This window comes from Bubalus bubalis, chromosome 24 (assembly GCF_019923935.1).
Source record: "Bubalus bubalis isolate 160015118507 breed Murrah chromosome 24, NDDB_SH_1, whole genome shotgun sequence".
Lineage (NCBI taxonomy): Eukaryota > Metazoa > Chordata > Mammalia > Artiodactyla > Bovidae > Bubalus > Bubalus bubalis.
This window is the reverse complement of record NC_059180.1, coordinates 6,903,430-6,917,727: the sequence shown is the minus strand read 5'-3', so window position 1 is coordinate 6,917,727 and position 14,298 is coordinate 6,903,430. Positions and strand designations below refer to the sequence as shown.

General features: G+C 53.2%; 1 protein-coding gene across 2 annotated transcripts in view; it reads right to left on the bottom strand.

Annotated features, from left to right (window-relative positions):
• Positions 1-12,928, bottom strand: part of COL26A1 (collagen type XXVI alpha 1 chain) — a 161,010-nt gene extending 148,082 nt beyond the window's left edge. The window contains exon 1 of one of the 2 annotated variants that reach the window (XM_006045409.4): positions 12,580-12,928. In XM_006045409.4, coding sequence (XP_006045471.2) covers positions 12,580-12,737 — 158 coding nt within the window. In that variant the 5' untranslated portion in view covers positions 12,738-12,928. The remainder of the gene's footprint in view (positions 1-12,579) is intronic. The other variant, XM_006045410.4, reaches the window with a different exon arrangement.
• Positions 12,929-14,298: the final 1,370 nt, after the last annotated feature.

Below are 14,298 nucleotides of genomic sequence, written 5' to 3'. Positions count from 1 at the left end.
GCTGGTGGGGGTGCAGACAGCTGGAGCCAAATCAGAAGGAAACTGCCACCCTTCTCCCCAAAGGCCCTGGCGCCTCTGGGGGCCAGCAGCGGTGGCCAGGTCAGTGGGCAGCCTGCAGCCTGCAGCAGGGCAGGATTCCAGAAGCTACCTTCTGGGGAAGAGGAAAGCCCAAGCCTTCACAAGGGCTCCAAAGCAGAGCAGCCCTTCAGCTGGGCCTCCCTGAGTGCTAGGAACTAGGGCGCTTCCCGGTAAATGCCACAGAGTCCCATACCTTCCAGAATGAGGAAAGGGGAGGGGACCATACTTTCAAAGACAAAAGATGTTTCCACTGCAAACCGCAGCCAGGCATGGCCGCAAACACCACGTGGGTGCACGCGCGCGCGCATGCACACACACACGCACACACACACACACACACAGTAAACATCCATCCTTCTGCAAGTGTTGGTGCCCCTGGTCTTATTCCAAGGGTGGACTTGGGCCAGACGGAGCTGCAGAGCTGGGGCCCTCGGCCAGTAAGCAGGCCACACTGAGTAATAATTAGTCTGCATATTTCACAAACACGTTCCTCATTTGATCTCAGCCCAATCCTGTTAGTTTCACGTTACACGTGAGGCACTGAGTCCATGAAGGGAAGAGCCGGCTTGACTGTGGATCCCCTGGTCCCTTCTCCCCCATCCTGGGGCCACATGAGGCCCCCTCAGCTGTCACATTCCCGGGACATGAAGCTCCTCAGAACTCCTCTGCCTCTGACTCACCATGGGCATCTCCAGACCCCAGACCCTCCAACCTGTTCCCCAATCATATTCCAAGGGCGACCCTCAGTGCTCACTCCCCACTAGTGGCTGAGGTTCTGCTGGGAGTGAGGATAGGCCCCCATCCTTCACTCTTGGTCGTGAAGACCTGAGCGGGGTCTAAGGGATTCAGAAAAACCAACTGGCCTCTCCCTTCTGTATTTCTCTGGCTCCCATACAGCACCAGTAGGGGCAACTGCAGGGTGAGGTTGCAAATGACTCCCAGAAAGAGGTTCTCTGCAAAAGGTGGAAGCTGCCATAACCACTGAGGCATTTAACCTTGACCCACTAGGCCAGCCTTCCCCAGAGCATAGCATCTGGGACCCCACCCAAACAACATGCTCCCCAAAAAAGGATCTGGTGGCCATAGATGTCTGCAAACCCCTGCTTCTTCCCAACCTCTGCAAGGCCCAGCAGCCCACTGCCCACTCTGGGAAAGCCTTTATCACTTCATGGGGCTGCACAGAGTGTTTACTAGATATTGTTCCAAGCCCTTTGTGAATATAAACTCACTGAAGCCCCAGAATGACCTGAGGAGGGAAACACTGCGATTGTGCCCATTTTACAGATATGGAGACTGAGGCACAGAGAGGTCAGATGACTCGGTCAGAGCCACCCAGAGCCGGAATTCAGAGCCAGGCTGCCTGGCTTCAGAGCCTGCTCTTCACGCCCTCCCTCATTCTGAAGGAAACTCTCAAGCTTGGTTCACGAGCACTTCCCAGGCTGCTTCTCATAACTTCCATTAACACCTGACGGAACAAGCTTGGCAACGTCACTACGGGCGGCAGGGGAGCTGGCAGAGGCCAGCAGTCAGCGTGGCCAGCTCTGACCTTCCCACCCATCACTCTGGAGGTGGCTAGGGGTGGGGCAGATGGAGGCCCAGGAGGAGGGGGCCCCCCTGTCTCTCACCCGAGTGTTACAGAATTAACCTGGACTGGATCCAGCTCCTCTCAAGGTGGTCTCGTCCAGGCCACCAAAGAACCATTTTGACCCTGGGATGTTTCTGGGAGGCAGGGCAAGTAAGAACCAGGCAAGGAGGCTGGGGACCCCCTGATTCTTCAGAGATGAGAACCGTGTTCTGTGTGTCTCCTACCCAAGGATCCGCTGCAGGATTCCCGAAAATCCTCTAACAATTAGTTATTGTTACTCGATTCCCCCGCCCCAGGCAGAGTTGGTCCGAGTCCAGCTTGCACACTCGAAGCAGCAATGAAGTGTCGGACCAGCTCAAGCCAAGAGAAGCCTGGAATCGTGTTCTTATTGCCATAGGAATTGTTTCTCTGGGAATGGATTTTAAAATAACAGAGAGGCTGGCGGGGTGGGGGGCTGGGGTGGGGGGTGCAGGGGGCAGAGGGGACAGCGAGATGAAGGGCAAGGAGATGCAGAAAATCCGGGGGCCTGAGGGGAAAGCCTTACCAGATATTCACATTCAGCCCATTCTGTGTGATTTCCACCCACTCCTACTTTAAAGCTGGCTCAGATGGTAAAGAATCTGCCTGCAATGCAGGAGACCCAGGTTGGATCCCTGGGTTGAGAAGATTCCCTGGAGAAGAGACTGGCAACCCATTCCAATATTCTTGCCTGGAGAATCCCATGGACAGAGGATCCTGGCGGGCTACTGTCCCTGAGATCGCAAAGAATTGGACACAACTGAGTGACTAACGCTTTCACCTTTTCACTTTCCTACTTCAAAGGAAGAAGCAGGACCCCCTAAAGCAGGGTGAACTTTGTGGCCCCCCTAAACACAGCTTCTAGAGCTGGTCGGTGGGGGCAAAGCACAGACAAGGACCTCACGCCAGGACCTCTTAGAATGGCAGAGCTGCATGGGGGCAGAGGCCACCCCCTCAGCTTCCCAGAGGTCGGCGATCAAGCCACTTGTTCATTCACTTGCTCAAAAAGCAACCGTGGAACACCTGACACGCACAAGCCTGCCCTTGATATTAAAAATACAAGTATTTGACAAAAACACAAGGTGTGTGAACACCATGCCGTGTTGCTTTTCAAAGCTGAGAATACACCGTGGAGCCTCTGCCAGGTTCCGGGGAGCCAAAGAGCCAGCTACCGGCCTCCCTCGGGCTCTGGGCAAGCCCAGGAGCTCGAGGCTACAATCTGCTCCCGCTGGTCCTCCGTCCACCGAGGGGCTCCATGCTGCCAGCCGCACAGACTCTCAGCACTCCTGTCTCAACTGCATCTCTACTGCCCCAGCCCTGTTTCGGGGTTCCTGACATGGTTCATTAGCTGCTCCTCTCCTCTGGCTCTCTTTCTTCTGTCCCGTCTCCTCCACGCCAGTAAAGCTGGCATGGGACCCACTGTGACCAAGTCTTGTTACAAAGCCCAGGTTCCTTAGGGTGGAAGAAAAGAGGCTTCGCCCTCAGATTCCAAAAGGCCCCACATGCCCCACACTCCCAGCCCTCAGGTAGCTGCTTTGTTGCCTGAAACGCCCTTCCCAGTCACTGCAGAGAACACCTCCGCTCACCCTACAGGACCCACTTCAAAGGTGACTCTTCTCAAAAGACCTTGGCATGTAGCCTTGGTCCACCAGGCCAGCGTCTCCCAAGGTGTGGAGTCTGGAATGGGCTTCCCCGATGACTCAAGTAGTTAAGAATCCAACTGCATTGCAGGAGACACGGGTTCAATCCCTGGTTGGGGAAGATCCCCTGGAGGAGGGCATGGCAACCCACTCAGGTATTCTTGCCTGGGAAATCCCATGGACAGAGGAACCTGGTGGGCCACAGTCCATGGGATGGCAAAGAGTCAGACATGACTGAGCACACACACAAGCAGAGTCTGGAACACCATCCCAGCCAAAGGATTCTATGGCCTCCTAGGTTTGTGAAACCCCCACTTCTTGGCACTCTTTGCAAGGTTAGCACACTACACTTCACAAGCATGAACAGAATGTGTATGACATATTTCTCAAAGCACTTTTAATTTTCACTCATCTAAGCCTACAACAACCTTACAAAGTAGATCACCCCCATTTTACAGAGGAGAAAACTTAGACATAAAGATGCCCAAACACCCATACACCTAGCTTCCCTAAACGGGTACTTGCTCATATGCCCCTTGCCTACCTGACCCACTTCGCACACATCTGTGTGACAGCAAGTTCCACTGCTTGCTCTGGGGGCTTCCCCAGCCAGCCTCTGAACTCATCAAGGCCAGAGGCTAAGTCTCAATCAGCAGTCATCTCACTACCCCGGCACTAAGCATGCAGCGGGTGCTTGTTAGTAACTGTTTGAAGGTAAGGCTCCAGGCATCGTGGGTCCAGTGGCAGGGACGAGGCCCATGAGCAGGCAGAAAGGACCATCCACTCACTCCTGTGGAATCAGCAGAGAGCCTCTCCCATACAAGGCTCAGGGCAGAGAGCCCCTGCCCCCAAGGCTCAGCCCCCAGCTCCAGCCTGCTGACAGACCCCGACCATGGACTGAGAAGGCTGGGTGATTAAACTCCCAGCTTGGATAAGCTCACGTGGGCCAGGGGCAGACAGCCCGGGCTCAGGGCACAGGTGGCTCACGACCAGTCAGAGCCATGCTCGGGAGGAAACAGTAAGAGAAATGATTCTATCTTCAGGAAAGGAGAACGGGAAGTGAGTTCTTGGTACAAAGCCCACAGGCAACCACAGATACAGGAGGCACAGGAAACCGCCCAAAGAGAGGGAACAGAGCAATCCTGGAAGACTTCCTGAAGGAGGGGGGTTTGTGACCGCCCTAGAAGAGGGTGGAGCCAGGATATGGGGTAGGGAGTGGACAGGACAAGCGCCTCAGCTCAGCAGAAACAAGAAAGAGACTTCAGAGTCAGAGATGAGCCTAGAGGATGAGGCACAGGAACTGGGAAGAGGGTGGGTGGGAAGCCAAAAGACCCCTGCATTTCCCCAGAGCAAGGGGTCTCTCATTGCAGGTCCTAAGTCAGAGGGGCTGTGGAATCAATTTTCTGAGTCTTGGCAAGCATTTTTTTATGAACTAGATAGAATACAATAAAAAAGAAAGGATCACATATAGTAATAGTAAGCACGATTTTGTGAAACTTATTTCAAGGGTGAGTGTGTGTGTGTGTGCGTGTGTAAGTGCACACGCACAGACTCACGCACCATATAAAAGGTATTTCCTACTATGGGTCATGATGAAAGAATCTCAAAAAAAACTCTGTTCTCCATGCAGTGCTCCTCAAACCTGGCTGCATCAAAGAAAAGAAAAAAAAAAAAAAAAAACACTTGGGGAGGCCATTAGATACAGCTCTCCAGGCCTTAGACTTCCTGAGTCTGCACGGGTCTGGTTATCCAATTCTTCAGTCTCCCCAGTTCATCCTGATGAGCCATTCGGTGCCCTGCTGTTTAGGGGATGCTGTATCGAAGACCAGCTAAATAATCTGTGGGACACAGTGCAAACTGAAGTTACGGGACCCCTCATTCAAAAAGCTGGATCAGTAAAGGTAGTATCTGTCTCTCTCCTTCTCAACCTGTCATTTGCTTAGTGTTTCGCATGTGTTCCTTTATGCACAGAGATCCTCGTGGTTAGCAAGGGCAGACCCCTCCCTGCAACTCCACGGGGTGTAAGTGCACACTCACGCCACCCTTCCCGCTGGCCAGTGGGCTGTAGCATCGCTCAGGTCAGGGGCAGGGAAATCAAACCAGGCATCTCCCCCTCCCAAGGGCCCATCATAATAAGGCAGATGGGCACCCTTCCAGGGTATTACTGTCTCTCCCCAGGACATGCCAGGATCAGGGTGGCCAGAGGCTCTGCCCTGCTGAGTCACCCACTGAGCACACTATGGCACTGCCAGTCCAGGGCAGGGACTACAGCTGCCATGCCCCACTCCAGGGTGCCACAGGGCGCACGCACCCAATCCCATTCCTCTCGGAGCGCACATCCAGGCTCCAGCCAGAGGCAGAGGGTGGCAGTGGTCACTGGGCAGGGGTGGAGAGGGGGAGGCCAGATGGACCTGGGGTGCCAGAGGGTGGGGAGTGAGTAGCGGAGAACAAACACCAGGGAGGTGGTGGGAGGTGTTGAGAGGTGGGTCATGGTCAACGCTAAGGATCAAGGCCCTGGTGTGTCACGGTCCCATCAGACTTCCCTTACAGAGCACTCATTCAAGGCTATGAGTATTGAGAAGTGGGAGACACTACTGGGAGACAAAGCACTGAATTGCAAGTGTGGACCCTGCTGAGCGCTGCATCTTGGCCCCTGCACGGGTCCAGGGGCCCTGCCTGGGAAGCCGGGCGGAGGGAGGCAGGTGGGAGGCCCGGAGGAAGAAGGAAGAAATAGCCCAGGTCCAGCACTGTCGGCATATCAGGGATCAGACCCTTTCCAAAATCTTGACTGGCCAGAGAGTTTCTAAATGGAAAACCAAAAGCAGTCGCAAGTTCTGAACTCCATCCTGTCACTTCTTAGAACAGTGTGAAAATCGGTAAAAGCTCTGAAGGTCAGGCCAGAATACAGATGTGTTTCTAAAGGAGCCAGAACAAAATCCCTGTGATCCACCTTGGACCCTCCTTCCCTGAAGCTCCCCGTCATCTCTGGAAGGGATCTCTTCATCCCCAGCTACTGCGTGTCCCATGCCACTCGTCTGCAAAGTGACCCCCAGCAGGACCTGCATCCACTCTGAATTCACAGCCTCAGTGGGTCCTTGTTGGATACAATCTGGTTCACTCCACACAACTGGCAGGGACCAACTCTATTCCTGACCATGGGCCAGGCCCCCAACAGGCAGGTGATGTCCCCTGTGGTCCTCACAGTCTAACAGGAGACCGGGAACATCTGGACACAGATGGCTTAGCTCAGTCACTGTGAACTTTTGTGGCCATGGTCTTCTGGGGAAAGGCCATCCAACTTTTGAGGATTTGGGGTACACGCATCCTTGCTCCATCCCCAAGACTCACTCCACATCCCCCCAAAACTGCCTTAAACCTGGGCAAGAGAAGTCCCATCCTAGGCAGTAAGCTATTGCGGCCCCAATCTGGCCCCTTCTGGCCACATCCCACCCCACAGGGCAAGGAGACCATGGGGCTGAGGGGATATGACCCCCAGAGCCCACAGCCCCCCGAGAGCAAGAGTCTTCTCCAGCACCACAACTCAAAAGCATCAATTCTTCGGCATTCAGCCTTTTTTATGGACCAACTCTCATATCCGTACATGACTACTGGAAAAACCACAGCTTTGACTAGATGGGCTTTTGTCAACAAAGTGATGTCTCTGCCTTTTAATATGCTGTCTAGGTTTGTCATAGCTTTTCCTCCAAGGAGCAAACATCTTCTAATTTCATGGCTGCAGTCACCATCTGCAGTGATTTTGAAGCCCAAGAAAATAAAATCTTTCACTGCTTCCACTTTTCCCCCCTTCTGTTTGTCATGAAGTAATGGGACCGAATGCCATGATCTTAGTTTTTTTAATGTTGAGTTTCAAATCAGCTTTTTCACTCTCCTCTTTCACAGTCATCAAGAGACTCTTTAGTTCCTCTTCACTTTCTTCCATTAGAGTGGGATCATTTGCCTATGTGAAGTTGATATTTCTCCTGGCAATCTCGATTCCAGCTTGTGATTCATCCAGCCCAGCATTTGGCATGATGTACTCTGCATATAAGTTAAATAAGGAGGCTGACAATATACTCCTTTTGCAGTTTTGAACCAGTCAGTTGTTCCATGTCCGGTTCTAACAGGAGGCAGTGACAAAAATCATCCTCTTTTTTAAAAGAAGGCTTTTCCCCTTCTGCCATTAACTTGGTGAAGAAGGCCAGTTGTCCTGTAGGATCCCAAGTTCTAGATTTGGCTGGCTACTCCCAAGTGGTGTAAATAATTTGATCCACTATCCCCTGTATCTCATCTATATTAGAGATTAGGTGTGAAAGTTTGATTAGATTTAGGATCTTTTATTTGGGAGAGTGGGGGAGGGCAAGAATGCTTCATAGTTGGTCTGGTGGATCTTGTTAGATCATGTGTTATGGATTGAATATTCATGTTCCCTCCACCCCCCCAATTCATATATTGAAACCCTAACTTTCGGTGTGATGGCATTTAGAGATGGGGCCTTTGGAAGGTAATTATGAAGATGAAGATTTAGATGAGGTCATGAGGGTCGGGTCCCCATGATGGGAATGGTGTCCTTATAAGAAGAGGAAGAGAGATTAGAGTGTCCTCTCTCACTCTCCCTTCCCATGTGTAGACCCCAGAGTCGGCTGTCCGCAAGCCAAAAAGATAGTCCTTATCGGGAATTGAATCGGCACCTTGATCTTGGACTTCCCAGCCTCCAGATCTGAGAAATAAATGTCTAGAGTCTAAGCCACTCAGTCTATGGCATTTTGATAAGGCAGCCCAAGCTGACTAGTACTGGTGGACATGACTTTTTTTTCTCCTGGAGAGTTGGGTTTTAAACCTCCACCAGAATACCGCTGTCTACAGGTTCCCACTTCCTCCTCTCTCTTTTCTTCTCAATTCATTTTGAAGAAACTAGGCCTTGCTAGCATTGATGCTTTTGAGTTGTGGTGCTGGAGAAGACTCTTGAGAGTCCCTTGGACAGCAATGGAATCAAACAGGTCAATCCTAAAGGAAATTAACCCTGAATATTCATTGGAAAGACTGTTGCTGAAGTTGAAGCTCCAATACTTTGACCACCTGATGTGAAGAGTCGACTCATTAGAAAAGATCCTGATCCTGAGAAAGACTGAACCCAAAGGAGAAGGGTGTGGCAAAGCATGAGCCGGTTAGAAAGCATCACTAACTCAATGGACATGAATTTGAGCAAACTCCGGGAGACAGTGGAAGACAGAGGAGCCTGGCGTGCTGCAATCCATGACCTCGAAAACAGTTGGATATGACTTAGTGACTAAATAACAACAACAAAGAAGAGGTTCTGTCTCTCAGTCCTGTCCAACCCTCTCTGACCCCATGGACTGCCACACACAGAGCAATTACTCATCAAGGTTGGAAGATCAGACCTACTTATTTAACCATCCATTAGCTTACTGTATAACCTGTAAACATTCAGCCCTGCAGCACGTGGTCTCCCTTTGTCCTCAAGCCTCACACCCTGTACAGGAGGAACAGGTTTATAGAATGCAAGCCATTCTCCAGAGCAGAAGCAAAAGCAACTCTGTCCCTCACCCCTGCCCATGATCCCACCCTGTGGGTGTATTCATTCCTTCCTCTGCTTAAAATCTGGGCAGATCTTCACCACTCTTCTGGTTTCTCTTAGCAGAACCTTCTCACTCCAAGAATTAATATTAAAACTCTTATTCAAATTAAAACCTCTCCCTCCCCAGCTGAGAACTGTGCACCCAGAATGGGGTGGAGGGGCCCTTTCTCTGGTTTTCAGTCCTCATGCTCTGATCACTCACTGCTGTGTTGGACCCTTTAGAGTTGGATACAGAGATGAGCAGGTGATAACAGATGCGACGTCTAATCACCATCTGTGAAAGGGAGGGAGGGAATGATCGGGGGAGGGAGGCAAGAAGAAGACTGAAATACACATGCTGATGGCTCACAGAGTAAAGAAACCACCTGCCGAGCCAGAGACCTGGGTTCAATCCCTGAGTTGGGAAGATACCCTGGAGAAGGGAACAGGTACCCACTCCAGTATCCTGGCCTGGAGAATTCTTGAACTGTATAGCCCTTGGGGTCACAAAGAGGGAGACATGACTGAGCGACTTTCATTTTCACCTCAAAGAGCTTCACCAATGTGTTAGCCTTATTCAGATCCAATGGAAGGACTAGAATGTGGAGCTGGGGGCTCCATCCTTATGCAAGCCTCCCGGTCAATTAATGTTACATTTCCCCTTAGCTTTTACTTGGCATCTGAACCCTTTGTGGCTGACAAAAGTCATTAGTGGCCCAAACACAGGGCTGCAAGATTTTACTGGAAGTGGGTCTCTAAGGAATTGATGTCCTCTTCTTTCTGCCAAAATAGCTTCATCAGGGGGCCCACGCTGGGCTTGTGATGGAGGTGACCAGAGCAGAGCACCGCTGCATAAAAAGCAAGATGCACCCAGAACATGTCAGACCCAGATGCCCAGTCCAGGAGGGCAGGCACAGGCACATACACACACAGAGAAAAGAGAACACAGGACCAATAACCGTGAAATAAGAGAAGACCATTTGTCAAGAAACAGCGCTGTCACTCTGCCCATCAACTGAAACCAAGCCACTGTAAACATACGTATGGAGCCAAGCAGAGGCCAACGCTGTGAAGAGCCCAGTGCCAAGCGCTGTCCCCAAGCCTTCTGCTTCTGGAGTGAATCAGACTCAGGAACGTGTGACACCAGCCCACAACTCGCCCAGACCCGAATCTAGTGCCTGCAGTGCCCACGCAGGCCTTTGGGTGGAAGGGCTCAGCCAGGCTCCAAAGCAACTATCTCAACCTGCCCCAAGCCTCCTTAACACCTCCCAGTATCCCATTTGGAAACCCACTTTCCACCCATTCATCCAGTTCCTCCCTGAATGTAATACACCTTCTCCCTGCTCCCATCCTGGTGGAAAGAGTTCCATGAGATGACATTTGTTTGGGACTCTTTTTATTGGTGCCAAAACCATCCTTTCCAAATTATCTCTGGAAGTCCCCGAGTTCTAATCTACCAAACACCAGAACCCGCATCCCCCATTCACTGGCTCCCTGCATGGAGTTCCCATCTGGTCCCTCTCAGCATGCACAGTCCAGGCTACAGGAGCCTTTTACACCTCCCCTCCCCACCCCCAATACACACACACACACACACACACACACTTTTGAACTACAAAAGTAATACATGGGTATATGCTCCTTGTAAAATATGCAAACAAGACACAAGCAGATGGAGCGGGGGCAAGGGTGGAGGGAATGGGAGTTCTCTTTCACTCTCTCTTCTGACCTGGTCAAGCCCAGGTCTCTCCATATGGGAAACTGCCAAAAATGGTTTCCTACCAACTTGATATGCGCTGCCCAGGTCACACAGTGGTAAAGGATCCACCTGCCAAAGCAGGAGACACAGGAGAAGTGGGTTCAATCCCTGGGTCGGGAAAATCCCCTGGAGGAGGAAATGGCAACCCACTCCAGTATTCTTGCCTGAAAAAATCCCATGGACAGAGGAGCCTGATAGGCTACAGTCCATGGAGTCACAAAGAGTCAGACATGACTGAGCACACATAGTATTATTATTACCAACTATATACATATATATATATATATACACATCTACATATAGATTGAATTTTTAATAAGTGAGAGATCTTAAACATATCATTTTTCAACTTGAAAAACTTAGTTTTTAAAATATTCTCCTATGGAAGTGTGCATTTCCACACTACTCTGGGTGTTTGGAGAATAATACTAATAGAAGCCTTGGGGGAGCATTTCCAAACAAAATGAAGGAAATAAAATTGCATGCAAAATTTTCCAGAAGTACTTTTTTATGCTCTTCTGAGAACCGCTTGAACCAGCTATGCAGTGTACCGACACAAAGCATCCCGGTCTCCTCAATACAAGGCACTGTAGGAATTCACCTTGGTCGCCCTGCCAGGCTTGGTAAACACCAGGGAGGACAAAAGAACCGGGACCTGTCGCTTCTTGCCTTGCTCCGTAAACAATAAGCCCCGTGGTACCCTAGAAAGCACAGGATTTGGAGAAAGAAGACAGGAGGTGAGTCCTGAGTTGCCACTGAACGTGGGGACCTCTCTCGGAGCCCATGTTCCCTCGGTTAAAGAAAAGACAATATTATACTCTAATCGCTAACCCTGGGGTGGTTTTAGGATCAAAAGAGACGGGTGGCACCAACGCAGGATGTATTCAAGAACGGTAACACAGCTGTGTGAGTCGTAATTACTATTAAATGGGAAAGGCTAAATTCCGGCGAGTTGCGCAAACGAAAGGACTTGGCAACTTCTACTCGCGGGCTCACGCGTTTTCTGGGGGGATTCAATCACGGATTGAGGAGACGCTGCCCGAACCGTCCTGGGGTGGCCAGCGCGCCACCTGCCGGCAGAGGAGGTGGCCGCGGGTGGGTTCCGGCACCGCGGGCTCGGGGACCCAGCTCCCTCTCCCAGGCCGCCGCGGACTCTTGCGATCCGAGCCGGGTCCCCGTTCCCCGGTGGCTGGGGAGCCGCAGCCCAGGCTGCTCCGCGGGCCCAGCCCCAAAGGCCGGATGGAGTCGCCCCGCCGGTGTCTCTGGCGGCCGGCGTGCGAGTGGGGAGCCCGGATGCAAGGCCTTAGCGTCGCGGGAACCTGCTCCCCAACACAAAGCCGCGGCCGCGCAGGTGAGCGCGGCGGAGCCACGTGAGCCGGTGAACTTGCAGGAACTGGGCCACCGAGCCCCAGCCAACCACGGTCGCCCCACTCCGCGCACCCCCGCCGCAGGTTTGAGCCGCCTCCGCTCGGATTCGGGAGCCGAAGGGGCGAAGGTTCGGAGAGCAAGGAAACGAAGAGGGGTGGGCGCGGCCAGAGACCACCCCAGTCTCAGCCCCGCACCTCCGGTCCCGAGGCCCCGCGCCCTCAGCCCCCACAGTCTGTGCCCCTAGCACGCGATCACCCTTGTCTTCACCCCCCAGTCCTCGACCGTCCTGTGCCCCCAGCCCCCAATCCCACCCTCCCAAGCCCCAGACTCCACCTCCGCGCCCCCAGCCCCGGACCGCCCCGAGTCCCCAGGCCCCCTGTTCTCAACCACCCGGCGTCCCCAGCCGCGGCCGCCCGTGCCCCCAAACCCCCAACCCCATGATCTGCAGCCCCTAAGCCCCCACCCCCGCGCGCCTCCAGACCCGGGCTTCCCCGAGTCCCCCGGGCCCGCCGCCCGCACCCTCACCCCACCCCCCCCCCACCCGCCGGCTACTCACCGGCGGCCCCCGTACCCGCTGCCGGGGGAGCCGGCGCCCGGGTCAGGATAGGCGTGCTGCTGCAGGGCCGCGGCTGGGAAGGGGTAGAGGAAGCCGGTGGCCAACGCCGACCCGCAGAGGCAGCAGCACGCCCAGGGCAGGAGCAGAGCCAGCTTCATCTTGCGCGGCCGCCCGCGGGGACCCGGAGTCCCGGGCGGGAGGACGGTCGGGAGCGCACCGGCGGCCCCCGCCGGAGCCGAGCGAGCGCGCCGACGAGCGAGCGGAGCCCGGGTCCGAGCTGGAAGTGCCTGGGGGGCGCCCACGCCTCTCAGGGCCGCCTTTTCAAATTCGGCGAGGTGGGCTCTGCGCCGTCAAAGGGGGCGTGGGGCTTTCTCATTAACCCTCGGCAGTCCGGGGCCGAGGAGGCGCCAGTGGAGGCCGAGTCGGGGGAGAGGGTGTTCCTGCTCCGCTGGGGGTCCCGGGACCCTGCGCCCCGAAAGCCAGACCTTGTGCCTGGGTCCCTGAACACAAGCTCCTTAGAAACCTCCCAACCAAACCTTCAGGTCGCAGACCTTCTGGAGCACCCACCCTGTTCCTGGCATGCTCGCCTGGGCAGTGTGGTTTAATCCCTACAACATGGTTGTCTGTATTAGGTGGTGCCAGTCCCATCTTTCAGAGGTACAAACTGATGCTCAAAAAAGTTAGGCAGGAAAGATACACGCTCCTTGTCCAAGGCTCTTTGAACTAAATCGTTTCGCATCCAAATGTCTGCAGAATCATCTCCCATTTTTACCTCCAGACTCTGTCACCTGCCAGCTGTCTAAGCCAAGAAGATATTTCGGAGGAAGGAGGCATTCCGTATGGGGTGCAAAGTTGTCCCTAGACTCACAGATTTGTGAAGCATCATATCTGGGAAGGAGCTGGGGGAAGACGTGATACAATCCCACATTTTACAGGTGTGAGAACTGGGTCCCAGATCACACACTGAGCCCAAGGCCAGCCTGACCCCAAGTTGGTGTTTTCTGGACCACGTTATCCCCTCGGGGCTTGTACCCAGCACAAAGGGCCAGTGGGAGCTGAAATCCAGCCTGTGCCCCACTCCCCAGGTTGACATCTTTTTCCAGTTCTCCCCACAGCATCCTAGGGGCTGGCAGAGGCCCTGAAGCTGGCTCTAAGCCTGCTAACAGTGGGAAGCTCCTAGTTCCTAAAATGCAGGTAGGACTGGAGAGAAGCCATCAAGTATGGAAATGCTTGGTGGACTGTGACCCATTTTATAGAAGAACTGTGGGATTGTTGTTAGAAGAAGAATAGGAAGATGCTGTTGAAAATGTGGAGGGAAAGCCCAGGTTCCGTGGCTCTTACCCTCCTGTTACATATCTCAGTGTGTATCCATGTATACAATTCCCGTATGTACCTTCTTGAGGGCTTCCCTCATAGCTCAGTCAGTAAAGAATCTGCCTGCAATGCAGGAGACCCGGGTTCAATTCCTGGGTTGGGAAGATCCTCTGGAGAAGGAAATGGCAACCCACTCCAGTATTCTCGCCTGGAGAATCCCATGGACAGAGGAGCTTGGTGGGCTACAGCCCAAGGGATGGCAAGAGTCAGACACAACTTAACGACTAAACCACCACCACCACCACACTCTCATGAGTACAAGCCCCAAGATTTCATATCCAATCCTCTTCACCCTTTCCCTAAACCGCCCATCCTTATCCACTCAATTCCCTCGAATCCTGCCTG